The sequence below is a fragment of the Diadema antillarum genome, unplaced genomic scaffold (genome assembly GCF_040938485.1).
Source record: "Diadema antillarum isolate AM-2024a unplaced genomic scaffold, OU_Dant_1.0 seq00000573_RagTag, whole genome shotgun sequence".
In the NCBI taxonomy this organism is placed as follows: domain Eukaryota; kingdom Metazoa; phylum Echinodermata; class Echinoidea; order Diadematoida; family Diadematidae; genus Diadema; species Diadema antillarum.
In genome coordinates, this window is record NW_027271509.1 from 173,122 (window position 1) to 193,534 (window position 20,413).

At 37.4% G+C, this 20,413-nt stretch overlaps 1 protein-coding gene across 1 annotated transcript in view; it reads right to left on the reverse strand.

Annotated features, from left to right (window-relative positions):
- Positions 1 to 1,371: 1,371 nt before the first annotated feature.
- Positions 1,372 to 20,413, reverse strand: part of LOC139735372 (integrin beta-1-B-like) — a 34,487-nt gene continuing 15,445 nt past the window's right edge. The window contains exons 9-21 of the mRNA XM_071646124.1: positions 19,719 to 19,802; positions 18,933 to 19,007; positions 17,392 to 17,505; positions 15,066 to 15,155; positions 13,949 to 14,145; positions 12,966 to 13,050; positions 11,951 to 12,084; positions 11,265 to 11,422; positions 10,410 to 10,537; positions 7,843 to 7,932; positions 6,680 to 6,815; positions 5,540 to 5,644; positions 1,372 to 4,495 (exon numbers count right to left, since the gene is read on the reverse strand). Coding sequence (XP_071502225.1) covers positions 4,263 to 4,495; positions 5,540 to 5,644; positions 6,680 to 6,815; positions 7,843 to 7,932; positions 10,410 to 10,537; positions 11,265 to 11,422; positions 11,951 to 12,084; positions 12,966 to 13,050; positions 13,949 to 14,145; positions 15,066 to 15,155; positions 17,392 to 17,505; positions 18,933 to 19,007; positions 19,719 to 19,802 — 1,629 coding nt within the window. The 3' untranslated portion in view covers positions 1,372 to 4,262. The remainder of the gene's footprint in view (positions 4,496 to 5,539; positions 5,645 to 6,679; positions 6,816 to 7,842; positions 7,933 to 10,409; positions 10,538 to 11,264; positions 11,423 to 11,950; positions 12,085 to 12,965; positions 13,051 to 13,948; positions 14,146 to 15,065; positions 15,156 to 17,391; positions 17,506 to 18,932; positions 19,008 to 19,718; positions 19,803 to 20,413) is intronic.

Genomic DNA, 20,413 nt, shown 5'->3' on the forward strand with positions numbered 1-20,413 from the left:
TACTTTGCACAACATTAAAATTATTAAAATGCATAACTCTTCATTTTCATTTACAAATGACTACGCATATGTCAGAATAAGCTGGTATCATTATCTTGTGCACCTTGTTCATTGATTCATCGCCAATATCAAAAGAAAAATTAATCAGATGCTGAAAAATATCTGCTTTTCAAGTTGGGGTTATACACATTTCACCCAATTTTGCTGCTCTCTTTCCAAACCTTGCCGGGGTTACCTAACCCCATCTCCTTCAAAACTTCCTCTGACAGTCTTATTTTTTAAAAACCCTTGGTGTGCTCTGGGTGCAATTGACACAGGAACCTCCATAGCATTGTACACACTGTCTGAAGTCCCTGGTACAGAAAGGGTTAAAGGCTAAAACTGACTTTTCATAGGGTAATTTAAAGAGGTTATCACAAATGGATAAGAGGAGTTCTCAGTTTGTTTTTATGGAGTGAAAACAGAAAATCTTCACATTCCTTTCTGTGCAACCCAATCGCAAAATAAAGAGTTAAAATACTTTTCATTGAGTCAAAAGGGGCCTGAGCTTTCAATCCTAAAAGAATCTACATCAGAGATGTAAATTGTGACATAGATTCTGCTAGGATCAAAAGGTCAGGCCCTTTTGACTCCATTGGCTCGCCACTATTGGATAAGCAGTTTTCAGCAGCCTTTTTTTTAAAAATCTAATATACTTTTCATCAGTACAATGCTCAATATATACACAACCTGTCTCCCACAAAACCGACTAAATATCACGCACACACCATAAATACATGTAGCTGGCAGCAAAAAACGGTATACAGCCTACATCAGCTGTACTACATACTATTACCCTTTGGTTTGAAAAGTGTAATTTCGATGATTCTCTGGTTCAGATTCCTGGCAATCTAGCATTCTCAAAACACGACTCCATAGAGCCTGTAGAAACACCTCCTCACGCATACAAGTAGACATCTTTTCATACACTGACCATTCTCCCTAATCGACCTCGTCTTTTCATTATTCTCATTGGGGGAACTCATCAGGGGAAAAAAAAATTAACATGCTTGACTTCTTCACACATGCAAAGAGAGTTTCCTATCCAATGCTAAGGAACACACTGGAATTTCACCATGTTGTGTGTAGATACATTTGAAAAGGAAGTCATTTGGGGCATCTGAATTTATCAATGAATTAAAAACAAAAACAAACAAACACATGTTGTTGCATAACATGTAACTTTTTCTTACATTCTCATCATCAAACTCTGTCAACCACAAACCACACTGAAAATTATTCTGGGCAGAGAATAGATGTACTAATCGTTTGTACAACATTACGCAGTGTTCTAACACATAAAAACCTAATGTCATTTTCAGATCATGAAGAGGTATGTGGCATCTAATATCTGTGATCTTTGCACTATTTGAATGATTTTCCCTGGAAACTGGACAATGCTTTGAAACTAGGAGCATTTCTAAAGAAACTTGTGCCATTTTCCCATCACCTGAGTGGGGTCGAAATCATCTCAAATTCACACACACATTGACATGTAGAGTCTTTGCAGACATCACTGGAGAAAGAGAGAGAGAGCTTAATGAGCGAGGTGAAGAACAAAGCACTTGGATGGCAAAAAGATGGAATAGGTTTCCAACACACAAAATGAGTGTTACCTAAAGGCATCGACTAGGTGACTACAGTTGTACCAACTTACGCCCACTGCCATGGCAACCAAACCAAGCACACTTTTCTAATGTTTGTATCATATTTCAGGCGCAAAAAGTGGGTTTGTCAGACTGGAACCATTCAGAGTGTGATTTTCCATACTCGTTACGAGATACGAGATCACAATAGACCCGCGGTATTGCAAGCTCAGGCGTATTTAGGGTCTACGATGTCAATACAGTTGTATTGAATTGAATACAAGAAGTATACCTCACAAAATATATACATATTGAGAACATCACCTCTAAATTAAAAGATACAAGACTCTAAATTGCGACAACACTGCACATTCTTAGTGTCTTTCATTCCTAGCCATATAACTCACAATAAATGCTGGGAAGTCTCAAAATAAAAACACTTGCAAATAAACATGGTTGAGCCCCGATTATGAAAACTGAAAGTCACAATTTCTTTACCTTCTTTTTTAAAATATAAACCCATTGAGAGGATGAATGACAATAGTAGAAGTTCTGAAACAATGTAATTCTGACAGCTATGCTGACAGTAAAGACATGAGTGTACAAACACACTTCACACACACACACACACATGGACACAGAGTTCACTATCAAAGTCAAAATTATGTGTTACAGCCATATTAAAAAGTTATTCGCTAGCATAGCATATCCAGTAACCCCGTAACACATGTACAGTTATGTTTCTCCTCTTATTTTTCACAGTACTACAAATTCAGCATTTTTTTTTTTGCTTAGAAAACACAGCATTTCATTCATTTATCAAAATTGTACACATATATACATATTTGATACAATTGACTTTATAAGACAAACATCATGTAAACATTTACTTTTACTTAATAGAAATTAGGTGAATAATATGTCTTTCTTTAAAAAGATGAGGAAAAAGGAGTTGTTTCTAAGTGGTGATCGATGCAAAAGAATGAGCAAAAAAAGAAAAAATCTGTGCAATTTAACACAAAAGACTCAAGTTCACATATTTACATTCATTCAGCAATACTTGTGATATTTTTTTTGACATTACCTTGATTAAAAATTTATTACATAGACAAAAAACAAAAATAAAAATATACATACATATAATGTAACAGCACCATATTTGAAGGTACATAGTTGGAGCCGATTTCACGACTTCCAACCAGATTTAGATTTTACTTGTCTGCACAAAGTTATCTCTTTTAGTTTTTGTTTTAAAGAAGTGGTAATACGACGGCAAACATGGCAAATTATTGCCAGATGTATTACCAGCCAAAAGGATCTCCTTTAACTTGTTCCAGTCATGATGAATTAGTACACCCACATACTGCTATTAAAGCTACCTTGTGAATGTACGTACGAGATTATTATTCGTCAGTCAATATCATATAGGTTGGTCAAGTACAAGAAAATGATTGGATAAATATGATCATGTGACAGTGAATCATTATCTATATATGATTAATATTGATAGCTGCAGAAATGGCTACCATGGAAATTGCAGTTGAAGATACACATGTACACCAATCCTCAAGTACTAAACCCTATCTCAGCTAACTTCTGTTTTCTGGATTACACTAAATGTTCTACCAGTAATCTCAGGGTTTGACATCCGTTCTGTGGTGGGTTAAAGCTAAAATATAGTTCTCAGAAAGGCTCAAAGTTCACCTTCTGCTTTGTTCACCATATTCCTGCATCATCAACATGAGGATTTTCAAATGAATACCACCACCTTAAAGGGCAAATTAATCACAAGCTCCTTCAACTCATAAACCGTAGAACAATCCTATGGTACTGACAGTTTTAAAGAGATGTTATCACATATCACTGTCATTCCTATGGATGGACTGCAAAATACCAAAATACTTTGAGAGTCTTTTTCAGTACAGAGACTTATCCTAAAATCACTTTTTATCAGTACTGATATGGTGCCAGATTCCTTGTATTCTTTCCATTTTGTGAAAACTAAAGCTGAACATTATTGCCATGATTTGGTTCACAAGGATACTTCAAATTCACTTCAGCTATCACTTTTGGCACCCGCTGTCTACAAAAAGGAGATTTCAGTCAATTTAGCGTAATCACGTGCACACAGCTGTAGCTTACAAGGTAAAATTTGGCTGACCGCTCCCCTCTAGCTGAGAGGGTACTGATAATGGAAACCAAAAGTACTGATTATGATCATAACGTTTCTTTGGCTATGTAACCTATGAAAATACCATCTTTCATCTATCACTCTATTCGGCTTCTTCGAGAAACCAAAATATAAATTATTCCCAACATAATACTTACGACAGTTAACATTTTAAAAAGAAGCTCAGCATATACAAACATGAGACCTATCAGCTCTGTAGTGAGAAGAGTTTTAGACTACGAGCACAATGAAGCCAAAATCAAATCAATTTGCGGCCGATTATGTTTCCTTCTGTACATTACCTAAAAAATCTGAAAAATGTTCCAGTAATGATGGCTCACTGAAAAAAGGGAGATGTTACAAAAGTTCTGCATATACAGACAAGAGAGAGAAAGAGACGAGTATTGATATCCCAGAAGCAAGTATTAAAGGTGAGCTTGGAAGACCCACGAAGTCTCGTGCCAAACTCAGTTCATCTTGTACGTGGGGTTCTGGAAGCGTGAGGTTGATGATTTGTAAATTGGATTCTCTCCTGCCTCCCAAGTCGGGTTGGCCCGCTCCTTCTCGAACTGCTGGAACTCCCGCCGGTCGTGGATGTACGTGAGGAGTCGCCATATGAGGAGCAGGGCTAGACCCACCAGGATGATGCCGATGATGATGCCCAGGATCACCCAGAGCATCCCGGCGGCGCTGGGGCAGACTGCGATGAGTAGCGACAGGTGGAAGGCAATGGTGGAAGGTGTGGCAAGTGGGCAGAATAGGTGTGCAGTAGAGGCAGACAGACAGACAGAAGGACAGAGAGACAGACAGACAAGATGGACAGAAACAGAGAGAGAAGGAAAAAAAGAGACAATTCAAGTAATGCTTGAGAAGTTTCAACAGAAAACATATTTCACTGATTTCAACAGGTTAGGTTGGAAATGACTCAAATACAGAAGCTAATGCCTGAGATATAATTATCCTACCAGGTATGAGCATGATAAGAAAAACAGTATATACTGTATACGCCATATATTTAGTGAGTCTAAATTTTTGCGAATTAGGAATTCCTGACAAGTTTGCAAGTGGATAAATTCGCGATCATGGAGTCCCGTACTGAACGGACAAGTGTACACGCGTACGTCACATTCACATCGGGATCAGAGTCAATATTTTGTGTGTCTTTAATTTTTTGAAATTAAAACAGCACCTGACTCGCGAAATTCATGAAAATAAAAACCTTGCAAAATATTCGGCGTATACAGTATATCACAGACAATTCTGGATACTATACTTGCTATGATTCAATACTCAAGATTATGAATTCATTCTGGAAAAGCAACAAAAGGAAGCTTGAGCAAGCAGTATGGAATGTTCCAATGTACTTTTTATTTTGAAATATGACTCTGGACTCAGAAATAACTATGCTATTATGATGATTCTGTGAGTTTTCGGCTTCTCGTTATGTATGTTTTTCTTTCTTTATGAACTTTTCAGGTCAGAGACACTATTTAATCAAAAGGTTTTGTGTGTCTTTTAATCAAATATTTACAACTACAAATATTGCCATGCAACTACTGTGCAACAGCACTTCAGCTCAACATTAAATAATTGAAGCTTCTGTTAAAGACAATCCTTTCCTAAGTTTAAATGGTGTTGATATAAAAAAGAGACAGAAGATCTTGACAAAGTTAATTGCCCATAATGAGGAAAGTTACAAAGATAAAACAAGCATTGCCAGTAAATCTAAAACAGTCATACTTACTGGGGTACTCTTGCACTTCAAGGTAGTATGTGCCATTAGGAAGAATTTCATAGGTGAATATGACTGTACATCCATTGTCATCTGTATACCTGCATTCTGTATGACCTGTAATTTGCAGATGGGGGGAAGAGAGAATGAGAATAAAATGCACCTAACTCTGGAATGTCTACTTTTAAATAATAATGAACTATGTCTTCACAACTCAAGTTAGGAATGAGCTTCACTGGGTCTCATCATTCTCATGATGCATTCCATATTTATCTGTATCTGTGAAACACTAAATAGAGCAAGTCACTGCTTAGAACACCTCTCCCAAGACAATTCAACATCATCTGGCAATAAGAACTGGCCAACAGAAATAAAATGAGATGTTTTCAAGAAAATTGACCATTTCTAGAGAATTTGGTGAACCACATACAAGGTCACATCATTATCCAATATGGTGCAAGTAAAATCATATCCCCTTGCTTTTTGCTGTTCCCTCTGTCCAGTAATGTTTCATTGTCTACCAGCGCATAGAAATGACATTTTATGTTATTCCATCCGAGAGCAAAGTATCAGATAGTTATAGGGGTGGCCAGTCTTGCCATGCAGTCTCAGCCCAGCTGAGCAATAGTGTACATCCCCTGGATAGGACCTGGTGTGGAGGTCCCATGCTTGACAGAAACAAAATTCATGTTCTTAACAAAGCTCAAGTCACTTCTTGCAAGGAGTGGGATACAAACCCAGTAAAGCGGCCAATCCCTCACACACCCCATAAAATGAGTGAACAATGCCGATCCCGTTTGTAGCTGTAGTTTGCAACATGCGACTAGCAGTAGTTAGCAAACACTGATTCAAGCATGTTGTGCCAGAAGAATAGAAGAAAGATAAAAGGAAGGGAGGAAAGAAGAGAGGGAAGAACAAACAATGAGAATGAATGAGTGAATGATGAATGAATGAATGAATGAATGAATGAATGAATGAATGAATGAATGAATGAATGAATGAATGAATGAATGAATGAATGAATGAATGAATGAATGAATGAATGAATGAATGAATGAATGAATGAATGAATGAATGAATGAATGAATGAATGAATGAATGAATGAATGAATGAATGAATGAATGAATGAATGAGCAGAAAGATACGCTTACCATCCGATCTCCTGAGCTCCTTCACAATATAAATAGGATGGGGGCATTTCTTGCACTGAGACTTGTTGTAGGCTCCATTGTGGAAGGCCCTGCACTGGACGCATGGCTGGTTGATCTCACACTCTCCAGGACAATCCTGCGAATGCACCACAAACAATGCTTGACAGCATGACATGATATTTGCTAATGACAACAGTGGCATGAAATACTATAATTATGATGATGATATAATTTTGATTGTCATCAATACCATCATTAGTCCAACTCATCAAAATCAACTCCAAGATATTAAAAACATGACAGTTGGGAATTTACAGAGACACAGATTAAACTAGAAAAGCACTCTGAAAGCACAGACCTCCGCCAAGCAGCTACTTTCCATTGATGATCTTGCTCTTCCACAGAGATTCCACCCATATGCATGCGTGCTGAAAAAGTGTCTCATTTCCCAATATAGAAGCCTTTGTTACGTCATAAACCCTCAGCTGCGCAGCGCGCCTTGCCCTATCAGAAACTAGTGCACGCATGCAAACCTCAAAGTGCGCAGCTTGAACTCCCAAGTTCATTGACCCTTCCTGCCAAAATATCGAAAATCCCTCATAAAATCCATAAAAATTCCCGGATCATTACAAAAATTTAATTATCTGTTCCTTGTGTCATTCTCAACCTTTCCTGCAAGTTTCATCCAAATCCGTGCACAACTTTTTGAGTTATTTTGCACACGGACAAACAAACAAACAAGCTAACTAACTAAAAAAAAACCAATGGTTACGAAAACATAACCTCCTCCCTTGGCGGAGGTAATTAGTTTACCATATTGCTAATCAAAAGATTGAGTTCAATCCTTGCAATGCAAACACTAATGGTTAAAAAAAACAAGAATGAAAGGTTTTCCTAATCCATTTGGGGAACATCTTCACAAACATAACACAAAATTGACTCTCAAAGAAGCTTGTAACCTCACCATGAGAAATCAGAAAAATCTCGTGTGTAAGAGGAATGCACCATGACGTGAGATTTGAAAGACAACTTTTTTTTCCACTGAGCGAGACGAATGCGCCATCAACTCCTGTAATCATTACTGGCAAGGACACTGCATGAGAGGTCATGATCAGTGGTACCTTTAGGTCGCATTTCTCGAATGGGTCACTTAATTCACTTACTGGACAGATCTGGCAGGTTGCCCCTGAGTACTTATCGTCCGAACACTGACATTCTCCACAGACACATTCCCCGACTCCGTTGCAAATCTCCTGTGAAGTCGTGATGAAATCAAATCAGTGATGCAAAGGTGAACATTTCTTCTGTGTATCTGCTTTTATGTATCTAGCACAGCAGATCTTGGGTGTAAATTCATTTGCAAATCACCTACAAATCAGTACTCTTGACAATATAGAGCTGAAATAATGTACCATGGTATTCCCTCACTTTTCATTTATTGTATCTAACACTCACCCACTTCTCAGTAGTATTTTCTTGTTTTACTTTAAAACTATTAATCATAATACCTCTTTTGTAAGAGAAAGATTATAGACCAAATGTGTCATAGAATAAATGGATTGTACGCCTTCTTCCAACAATTTCCTTTGCTCTGGGCAAAAGCAACATGCGACCATGATAAGTAGTACATCAAGGAATATTGGCCAGTTCTGCTTACTTCCTGGATATTACCTATCTAATTTCCTGAATCAGTTTAATAGAACCAGGAGGTTTACTGCTTAGTTCAAGGAAAGCAGAGACAAAAATACATCAGGACATCTGATAAGCATATTTCCTTCACCAGATCCCCTAACTGACTCCACTGTAGGAGTGGCTACAGTATCCCCAAGAAACTTGATAGTCATACATGTATGTTTGCCTACAACCAACGGTATAGTCACAAATGGGATCAGCTCGTCAGCTGATATACATTTGTGATTGCAAAAAATATCATTCTTCACTGAAATGTGTGGAACTTTTAACTATTCATGTCTGATTCTGATGAAACTTCTCCCATTTTGTTCATGTGATTTATCTGTTTATCGAAGTAAATCTGAACATTGTGTGGAATTACTGTAGCACCAGAAACATTCATGCAATATGAAACTTTTGTACATTGTTGCAGGCAATGAAGTACATCCACAGTATTGCAGTGACATTCAATGCATAGTATAAACAGAAACTTCTGCATTTTTTTTAATCTATTTATTTTTTTATTATTTTTTTGTGAATCTTGGCTCCTTGCAAAATTTGCAATAGTTTCATGCACTTAAAAATGTTTGGTTTTACAGTAGACTTGATTTCTCTCAACAGAGACACCAGAGCACAAGAACTAAAAGTGACATTGGTGCCAAACTGAAATGCAGAATAGATATGCCTGCTTCGAGATTTTTTTTTTTTTGTTTTTTTTTTTTTTGTTTGAAAAGATTTTATTTTCTGCATTTCATATTTTCTTTCAGAATACAAAAATAACAAAGGCAGGTTCAATTACACAAATACAATTCTGAAAATTATTGACATATTACATAGTAAGTCATATTTTGTATATAAAGACAAATGAAACGTTAAATAACATACAAAATGTTTATATGGCCAATAATGACTTGATTCACAGTACAATATATAATATATACATATAATGCAGAGGGCCGCCGTTATAAGCCGTGCTTGAACAGACGGACAGCCAGAGTTAAATTACCATTTTTTATTGTAGTACTTGAACACTAATACGGATGGGCCATGTTAAAATGCGTGTAAATCCAGTTTTATACAATTACTTGGTAAACAGGAGTGGTGCCTGTGAGTGCGTGTGCAGGTGATGAAGCGCGAAAGTGTTGATGGTCAGCACTTCTAAGAAAATGATTGAATATGTTATAATATGGGCGAAGGGTCAAGCAGCAAAGTAAAAGAAAGGGAAAAGGGGGTGGACCAAAATATTGCCTTGTTGTTGAGTATAAGAGGTACATGTTTAATGATTACTGTACCGTATGATATTGTGCCAAGAAATATTTCTTTGTATTTGCCTTAAAGGAATAGAGAGATGTGCACTGTTTTATGTGGAGAGGGAGTGAATTCCAAATATCAGGCCCGTTATGCCGAATTGATTTTTGAGCTAATAGGAGTTTAGGGTTATTCAAATGGAAATCATTACGATGGCGCGTGGGGTAAGCATGGACATCCCTGTTAAGGGAAAATGCGTTGTGGAAGAGTGGGAGTAGATTTTGCGTGTATTTGAACATAAATATTGCTGTTTGAAATTTGTGTATATCGTCAACTTTAAGAACTTTTAGTCTAAGGAATAATGGATCAGTATGTTCTAAATAATGTGAGTTAGTACATATTCTTATTGCCTTTTTCTGTAAAAGAAAAATAACATTTACTTTGGTTTTATTACAGTTTCCCCAGACAACATTACAATAATTAATATACGGTAAGATTAATGCATTGTATAACATAGTGAGTACTTTTTCCGTTACAAAATATTTTAATCTCCGAAATATTCCAATAACTTTAGATATTAATGTGGTTATATTATCAATGTGGTTATTCCAATTTAAATTGGAGTCAAGGGTTACCCCTAAGAGATTTCTGATGGTTTGTTGCCAGTAGGCCTATACATGACGAATATGTCTTTTAAATCTAGTCGAGTTTGACAACAAAGTGGGCTAAAAGAATATGAAATATGTGGTTTGTGGGAATTCCTGGGTTAATTATTTAATTATTCAATTAAAGAAGGACGCTGTTAGCTTACCCCATTGGGAGCTCTGCAGGTGTCATTGGATATAGGGCACTCACAGGCCAGGCCTTCATAACCCTCTAAACAATCACAGTAGTTCTTGCCTGTATCAAGATCACACTTGCACACTCCCCTGTCTGGTCCTTTAGAATAAATCAATAAATACACAACAACTGCATTAAAAAAACAACAACAAAAAGATCAGCACAGAACATCAAACCCACTTCTTGAAAAAGGCTGTTCCTCAAATACAGCATGTACAACTGAACTTAATGTTCTTGGTCTCAAAAGGGCTAAAAAGCATACTTCACTAAAACTTAATAACAGAAAATGCCTAAATGTACCAGGGATACAAATGAAAGCATGATTAAAAACATGATCAAAAGCATAAAGACAATACCCAACAAAAAATTCCTACACACTCACATTTTAAATTCTCCAGAGGCTACAATTGTATTAAGCTTTTTGATTATGTAAACTCTACTCAGAATGAATCACAGTAAATAAACAAATAAAGATGGTCACGAGGAAAACTAACATTTTTCCAGTTACAGCTAGAAAAGCAGTCAAGTGTAAAGGATATATGACATGCAAAAATTATGGTAACATGTTTGGTTTTTCTTTGTTCTTTGAAGTACTGAATACTTAAAAGGGCTGACAGGGGGTAGTTACTAAAGTTTCAGTAGGCCCTACCTGAACTAATGCCTTCTCTTTTTTTGGTGTGTTTTTTCAGGAAAAATTAAAATATCATTATAAATTGTAGTTTCCTCTGCCTTGATGTCTACATCTTTTATAAGGGTGATGTGATAATGGGTCACATATAAAAACGAGGACCATAACTCTTACCATCATGGTGACTAATAAACTTACCCCCACATATTTTTCCATTATAACTCCGGCATCGATAGTTGTCGCAGTGACAGTATGCCCCGAATATCGATTCCGTGGGATTGTCCCTGCTATCACATTCGCACTGGCCGCACACACACGTCCCGCGGCCGGAGCACTCCTCGGACGAGGAATTGGTACTGTAAACAGACGATGGGGGAAAGCAATCATTTCATTTGTCACCTTCAAATCACTAAAGCAGCAGGAGATTTTTTGAGCTAACAATGAACAGTAAACTATGACAGCACAAAACCAAAAAGATACATTGGGTGGTAGAAGGCTTAATAGTGCACCACGTACTGTATAAGCTGTTATTTTCGTGAGAATTTCATTTTCGCGAATTTCGCGAATCACAGCTGGACCGTGAATTTAACAGCACACGAAAATATCACCATGTGCTATAGTGCGCTTATGAAGGCCTCCATGTCAATTCGCAAAAACAACATCTCACGAAAATGTCTGTGACCTCCTCATTCGCGAAAATATCTGTACGCAATAATAACAGCGTATACAGTATGCTTTCTTGGGTACATATGTAGCCCTGAAAAGGGCCTACAAACTCTCCACATTTCGGTGTTAAAGCATGTTCTTGCCATTTTCTAGAGAACAAGAAAATTGAAAACGGCAATTTTTCAACATAACTATGCATTCCTTTTAGGTGTACTCACAAGACACAGCTGGGATCCAGGCCCTCCGCCTCGGCCCTATCACATTCACAGTTCCTCCCGGACCGGCCCTGGTCACAGACACACGCTCCACAGACGTATGTCCCAAAGTTACTGCAGTACTCAGGGCCCCGCGCCTAGGATATGAGGAAATACACACACGCTCGTTTCTGAGCCACTGATGGATACACCAAGACAGATACAAGCTTTGTCAACATGAAGGAAAAAAATGAACACTGAATGTGTTCTTCCGTTTCAAGGGCTCTCTCTCCAGGAATATGTGTTCATATTATTTTGCATCAATCCATAATTATCTACACTTGTATCATGTTATTATATTTATAGGCACTTATCATTCAACCAAGTGTCAAGCAATTGACTTGCTGCTGAACTAAATATTGGTTGTCTTAATTTTATTTCATGAATTCAGTTTCATGTACACATAATCTAATACACCTTGTCTTTTCCACTTTATTATGTAAAGGATTATCAAATCATATACACACACATACAAAATCAAAGATGAAATGCAGACAGAACTTAAAGAGTCCCTTGCCAAACAAAATTCAATTTAATTCATAATATCCCTCTTCTTAATTCTATAACTTCTCACGGGGAAACAAAATATAATACCTGTATAAATTATGACATGAGAAAATCTTCTGGAGTCTAGAAAAGCATTGATGAATTAAATATGCCCGGTATTATCTTCTGATCAGGGGTTTGCTGTGGACTATTAAGGTGTCCTAGGTGGCAGCACGACATTTGCACCTGCGACAATTGCTCCGGTCTCATCTTCTCTATGTACATAGGGTTGTGGTTGTGATAGGGTTTTAGGTTTAGTTTGATGTGAGGCTTAGGATTTATTAGGGTTAGGGTTATGTTTGTGGGTAGAATTTTTATGTTTGGCTTTAATAGCAGGCAGATATTTCATGGGAGCAATTGTTGCAGGAGCAAATGTCATGGAACCGTCTTAACTACACAAATGGACTTGATTTTAAAAGTCAAGATGTCTTACCGTTTCATTGGCACAGTCACAAGAGCAGATGGGTTTCACCCTCACAGTGAGCTGTTCTCCAAGTGACGGTGGTTCAATTTTGAAGCTACAGACAAAAGTCAATTATGATAGCCATGGTAAATACACAATTTCTTATCTTTTATTTTTTGTTTTATTGATATGGAGTGACACATGAGGGCTCACATGCCCCTGTGTAATAGTAAAGAGTTTTACTTTAGTGAGCCCTGGCCCATGGTCACTCCGTTACATATTTATAATGTATACCCCTGTTTGTATGTTACATGACATTGTTATCGCAATTGCATGGCCAAATAAATAATGATAATAATAATAATAATGAAGCTGATGAACATGACAGCATTCAATATCAATATGACACACTACAGGCGTAATAGACAAAACTGCTCCACAAAATCGATCTATAGGATAGAGAATAACCAAACTAACCTATATATTAAGCTATACTACATAGTCAAGTTGATAATATAGTAAGGATCAAATACAATATAACTGCAAATGAAAGAAAGAAACAGCATATTGCAGACATATGAAGTCAAATACAACAATGCACATTTAGGGTCAAATACAGGCATTAGATTCTAACCTATATCCAAACTTACCTGAGTGATCATAATGATCACTTAACATCCATAATCAAAAACATATATACAAATAAATGCAGCATTGAGATATAGTTCGTTCATGCATGTGTTTATTCCCAAAGTTATTGCATCAAACTGGTTTAAAGTGCATGAACTAACTGGAGAACAACCTTATGCTAGCCCTATGCCTAGCCCTATGCCCCATAAAATCTAAAATAATGTCAGGCTGCACAGTCTCAAAGTTTGCTAGCATCGCAAGGAACACACGAGCTAATGTCAATCCCTAACCCCCACAGCCACATCACAATTAAGACAACATAGTACAACAGAATTTTCTATCACAATGTAAAATATTAAGTCAACATAAAAAACCCAACTTACATAAACTCATCTTTGCCAGAGGAACAGGCCTCTTCGTTCATTGTGACGTCCACCATGAAGGTGACGTTGTCCCCCAGCTTGAGGCCAGAGCACTCGCTGACCCCCTTGTAGACACCCCCATCCACACACATCGCTGTGTACTCCAGGTCGAAAACCGACGTCGAATTGTCCTCCACCTTTACTGCTGAAGTGATATTCTGAATGTAAAAAAGTATGGTTGCCAATTTGTTTCAGAAATCTTTCGTATCATATTCGATGGCAATGAATGGGTTACCATGGAATGTTGCACCAGTTATATAATGTTGCACAAAGCGAAAATGAGCGCAATTTTTCCTGATATTCCATGAAATAAAGGAAATCAAAAATAATTATTATCTGATATGCGTAATTATTATCTGAAGAAAGCATAAGCTGCAAAAATCAGTTGTGGGAATTTGAAGCAGAATCTGCACTAAGTTGGACATGCACTAAGTTGGACATGCATTTGCTGCAAGAGTTTGTACACTTAGCAAGCATTTCCACAACAGATGAGACAAGATTCCGTGTATTATTGCACAGCCACTTTACTGCACTAGCCTATGGAGAATTTGGTGTTACACTAAATATGGTTTGGTATTGCAAATGCAAGACAGCGCCACATATTTGTAATGCCAAGTCACAACTTTTCCCCCATAGTATAACTGAGTAATTTGAAGACAGCCTCATGTCATGCATTCACAGCAACATGATACTGTACTGTCTCAATTCGCATGTACATCAAATGAAAGGAAATTTTCCTATAGGGAACTGAAATAACAATAAATATATAAAAAATTAAGAATTCTATAGGAACAAAAATGACCCTTCATCTTTTATTTTTCATAAACTTAGGCACTGTACATTGAACTACAAAACAGTAACACTTTTATACAAAAGATGTTAATTTTATTTCTTGAATTGAATGTGAAAGCATCCTACAAACTGCATAATAGACCAAAATTTAAACACCTACATTTTATACTTTTGAAACTGGCATCAATGCATGCAGAATATTTTCTCATATTTATGTAGTTTATCATGTACAATTCATGATAAAGGAAAAAAAACCTGTGCTTCCTCTCGCAATACTACAACTTACCCGGTAAATGTCTTTAACCAGCTTAACAATGTTTGATGAATCTGCTGACAGTCTCGCTGTAACAGCCTCACTGAAATACTGAGGAAGATCCTGTACAAAAACAAAGACATACCAAAAATAGAAAATAATTAGAAATGTCGCTATGGCGACTGATGCCTCCGCCATAATGCATGATTCTCCCAATAGGTGTATAATACAATGTCTTCACAATGTGTGATGACAGTTTCACATAACTGGCAAAATACTGAAATGACAGGTTTGTCAGAAATATCTTGAATTTTCACTTTCCTTGAACTGGGTTTGTTATAATTGTCTAAGAGTGCAGGTACACATATATTGGGGAATTGAGGATTTTTACTTGACTTCTGACCAACCCTTTTATAAGTTTATGCATTGAGTAATTTTCAAGGTATGAAGAAAGAGTGTAATTACAGTACAAAATAGATTTTTTTTTTTGCATTTAAACCTGGCCTTTGACCCTTAACCTTTGACCTTCCGGCTGGAAATTTCCCAGAGAATCTCTGTTAGGTAATACATGTATATATTAAGTTTTAAAACTAATAATGCAAGCATTGCATACATTAGTATATGAGGGAAATAGTAAAATTTTGAGGAGTTGACCTTGACCTTTGACCCCTGACTATTGACCCATGACCCCTTAATTCCCTAGATAATCCCTGCCAGTCAGTACATGTGTATACCAAGTTCCATGAAGATACATTGAACCATTAGCGAGAAAAGTGATAACATTTTCATCTAACCTTTGACCTTTTGACCTTTGACCTTATGACATGAGACTCTCTCTGGAGAATCTTCACGCAGGAGTACATGTTTACTCTAAGTTCCAAGAAAATAAATTTGGGCATTGCATAGATATAGGGGAAATAACATTTTTAGCATTTGACCTTGACCTTTTGACCTTTGACCTCATACCAATGTCACAAAAATCTACTCAACTAATTGCCCCATCATACATCATCCTTGGACCAAGTTTGGTGAAAGCTGCTTCGTCCAGTTTTGAGTTATCACGTAAACAGATAAATTTTAGGATTTGACCTTGATCTTTGACCTTTGACCTCTGTCTAATTTCACTAAAAAACTAATCAAGTAATTGTCCCATCATACATCATCCTCAGACAAAGTTTGGTGAAATTTGCTCGATCCAGTCTTGAGTTATCGCGTAAACGGATACAATTTCATGATTTGACCTTGACCTTTGACCTTTGGCCTTAGGCCGATTTCACCCAAAATCTAACCAAGTAATCGCCCTATCATACTTTATACATGGACAAAGTTTGGTAAAATTCCAGTCAATATTACTCAAGTTATCGCGTAAACGAATGCGGACGGACATACAGACGTACGGACGTACGAACGGACGGACAACCCGAAAACATAATGCCTCCGGCACCACTTCGTGGTGGCATAAAAATTTTTATAAATATCACAGCGTGTTCTAAGGAGATATCTTGAATACAAATTACCCCATTGAGGACGGACTGATTTTGTTACAACACACATTTCCCTTAGACACTTGTCCGAGTATACTCGGGACTCGTCCTCAACGTTACGGTGAAGCCGAGTCCCATGTAGACGATTATTTTTGCTCCAAATGTTGTTCATACAAAAAGGGAGTGTGAAACATCATTGCAGTATTCTGAGGGCTGGAGAGGTACAGTTTTGGTAGACAAACAATATTTTTCACACCTTTCCAACAATAGACATGCATAGCAACACAATTTTTTTGGGGAAAATGTATTTTCCATGAAACCTGCAGTATTTTTGAAAAAAAAAGAAGAAAAACTCTCTGTACAACATACAGTGTACCACAAAAAAGAAAGAAACAGTTGGCAACTCTGTGCAAATATCAATGTCCCCTAGATGCTGAACAAAACTACAACACGAGGTAGATATCAGAGTTTGGCTGTTTGAATGTCATCTTTATTGATCAACCAAAAAATACCTCTGACATGAAGTGGTGGAAAAACATGACTGCCAACATTCCCTTAACCCGATGAGGACAGGTCCCGAGTATACTCAGGTAAGTGTCTATGGGAAATGTGTGTTGCAGAAAAATGAAACCGTTCTCAATGGGTTAATCAAAAATCAAGAGAGATTTAGAGAGTAGTAATCAGGAAGATACTAATATGTCATAATTATGCATCTCAACGGACTAATATGATTCCTAAATCACGCAGGTTTTTTATATTCTCCAGTCATGATGATGATGACAATTAAAGAATAAAAACAAAAGCAACCATGCAAAAAGGATAGCAGCAACAATCGGCGAAACATTCGCAAAGTGGCAGCTAGGGGGAAATCTTACCTCATAAAATACGTATGGATCTTGCTTGGTAGGACCAGCCTTTCCAATGGCAAAGATGGGTAAGATGCTCCTTTCCTGCATCGCAGCGCTGAGTCGACTGATGGATGGATAATCCTGGGGGAGGAAATGGGGGGGGGGGGGGGAAGAGAAAGAACAGTTTTACAGGTCACTACTATGGGATACCAAAGCATAACTGGTAGATGTGTTTGCACTGCCCTTTATATACTGATATGCAAGAATGCCAGATCTTTCAGTTGTGAATTTAAACAGCCTTAATGCCGTGAAATTATGGCTTGCCTCAAGGATAGGAAATCTTCTTTGCCTTTCCCTAATTCAGAGATGCCAACCTTGTATATAGCATTGTAGTTTTCTGAGGGCTGAAGAGGCATGTAATTTTTGTTGGAAAAACAGCATTTTTACCTTTCCTGCAACAGAAGTGTAGTCATACAATTTGAGAAAAGAATATCTTGAATGAAACCTCCAGCATTTTGTCAAAGTAACAGTTGGCATTTCTGCTAATCCATCTTGTCTAATGGACTGAGAAGGCTTATTTGAGTGAAACATCGCCTGACCTCACAGGCAGAAAAATTACAAAAATGTACACAAGTGGGACTACACAAAAATTGATTGGCTATGCTAGTATACATTTTTTTTTTTCTGTTGAACATCTCTTACAGCTCATCCAAGAGCGAAAAAAATATCTCATATCTCCTTCTGCATACTGCATCCACCATGATGTCCAAAAATCACACTCTGTTGTACTTTAGCTCATCCTAACAGTTGAGGAATACAAGCTCTGTGATGAGCACACCACACATTTGTTGGGGCTAATGTCACACTATTGTATAGGCAGGTATCCTATTACCGAACAGTATCCTATTACCTAGTACATTTTCAATGGAAGCCCGTTAAACAACTCGTATACGCGCGCATCCATTGCACAACGCACACGCTGTTGCTCACAAGGGAGGCCGGTGCAGAAAATTGCTAAACTGCAGCAAAAAACGTGAAGTATACAGTGCAAATTTTAGTAATAATCGCTGAAATGTTGATGTTTGTTATTCTGTGTTAATAACATTGACCGAAAATGCAATGCCTAAATTTCCCCATACTGAGGGGGCATGTTCGGTAAAAACAATACGATTTGCGTCGGTAAAAAGACACGGTTTTTGTGGAATGGTTATTTGAAATACTGATTTTGTTAAGTGCGTGGCTTAGTTTTCAAATAATACTGTTACAGCCAAATTTATCAGAATTTTAACTATCTTCTAGGAGATCTTTAGCTAAATTGAAGCATAATGTTGCGCGTCTGGAGAAATTAAATAAAAATCGTTCGGTAATAGGATACACCTCCATATGTGCAGCAACTACTGACAGCAAAACTGGCTCCTCACAGCTCATCACTTTTTCTTTCTCTCTATCACACCCCACACACACAGGAGCTCTGAATTCAGCACAGTGCTGCTTCTGTTTAACGAAAACTTGATATTCTACACAGCAAGAGAAATTTGTCTATCCAAGTCATTCTCTTTTCCCCTCACCTGTTCGTCAGCCATGGTGTACATACCGTCACGCATGTGACACTTTCCATCATTGGGTGTGACAATACCACCGAGCTGAGGGGATAGAAACATGATATAATAAAAGAAAGCATGAATAGGGAGGACACATTCTTGGAATTAAAACAGTAAAAAATGTCAAAAGTTGCCACCCAAGGGAAACAAAAAGAGTGGCCATTGTAGACAGGTGGCCACTGTAGGCAGGTTCTCCAACATTTTGCATGTATCACTTTAATAAACAAGCGCATTAATATGCAGGAATGGCAGCAGCTATCACTGTAACTGCATGACTGGCACAACTGCAAAGCAGAAGAAAACACACTGAATTTTTAACTCACCTGGCAGCCCTATTTCTACAGGTGTTAAATACAGCAACTAGGAAAAAATCATTAGAAACTTCTTTCAACTCATGTCAATGAATGATTTCCACTTGCAATATTCTTACAAATATGAATCTCAGATTAACAAGACTGGGATATGCCAAAGTATAGATAAAATGTAAAAAGAAGACAAACATGAAAGAAATAATTCAGAGGGGTGAAGGTTCAGGCGCGTGTTTCTCCAATTTGTCTCTCTCTACAAATTAAATTTGTTAAGATCTCAGTAGCAGTAGATGACAGGTTCAAGTCCCACTGGTTCCTTTTTTCTGACACATTTGTTAATTTACAGATCAGCAGTTGCGATCTTAACAAATCTAATTTTTTGAGGGAGACAAAGTGAAGAAACTCACACCTGAAGAAGACAAACAGTTTGTAACAGGCAACTCACCTTTCCATCTCCAGCTATGTGGAAACTGGCATCTGTGGTGTAGAGCAGTAAATGCCTGGCTCGATCCCGCCAGCCGATTTCTTGCTGTTGGTGAGAGGTCCAGATGCAGATAGGACGAAAGTGAGTATAGAGTGGAAAAGGTATTTGAAGGCACTTCAGAGAAAAGGGTATGACTTTCAATGGTCAAAAGAAATACAATATGGACTGGGAAAGTCATTGGTATATTTCTCACAAATACATGTCTCTGTTTGTGTTTTATTGTAAAGAGAAAGAGGGGAATTTTCTACATGACACACAATGGTGAGAGGTCCAGATGCAGATAGGACGAAAGTGAGTATAGAGTGGAAAAGGTATTTGAAGGCACTTCAGAGAAAAGGGTATGACTTTCAATGGTCAAAAGAAATACAATATGGACTGGGAAAGTCATTGGTATATTTCTCACAAATACATGTCTCTGTTTGTGTTTTATTGTAAAGAGAAAGAGGGGAATTTTCTACATGACACACAATGCATAGTCACATGTCACTTAATACACATACTTATTTTCACATTCTTTCCTTAAATCCTGCTCCTAGTGTATCATAAAAAGAAAATACACCATCAATAACTTTTGCCATCTAAAGTTCAAAACAACTCACATAATCGTTATCATAATTTGAAGTCACAGAAACCTTTTTTTGTGTGTTATTGGTGCG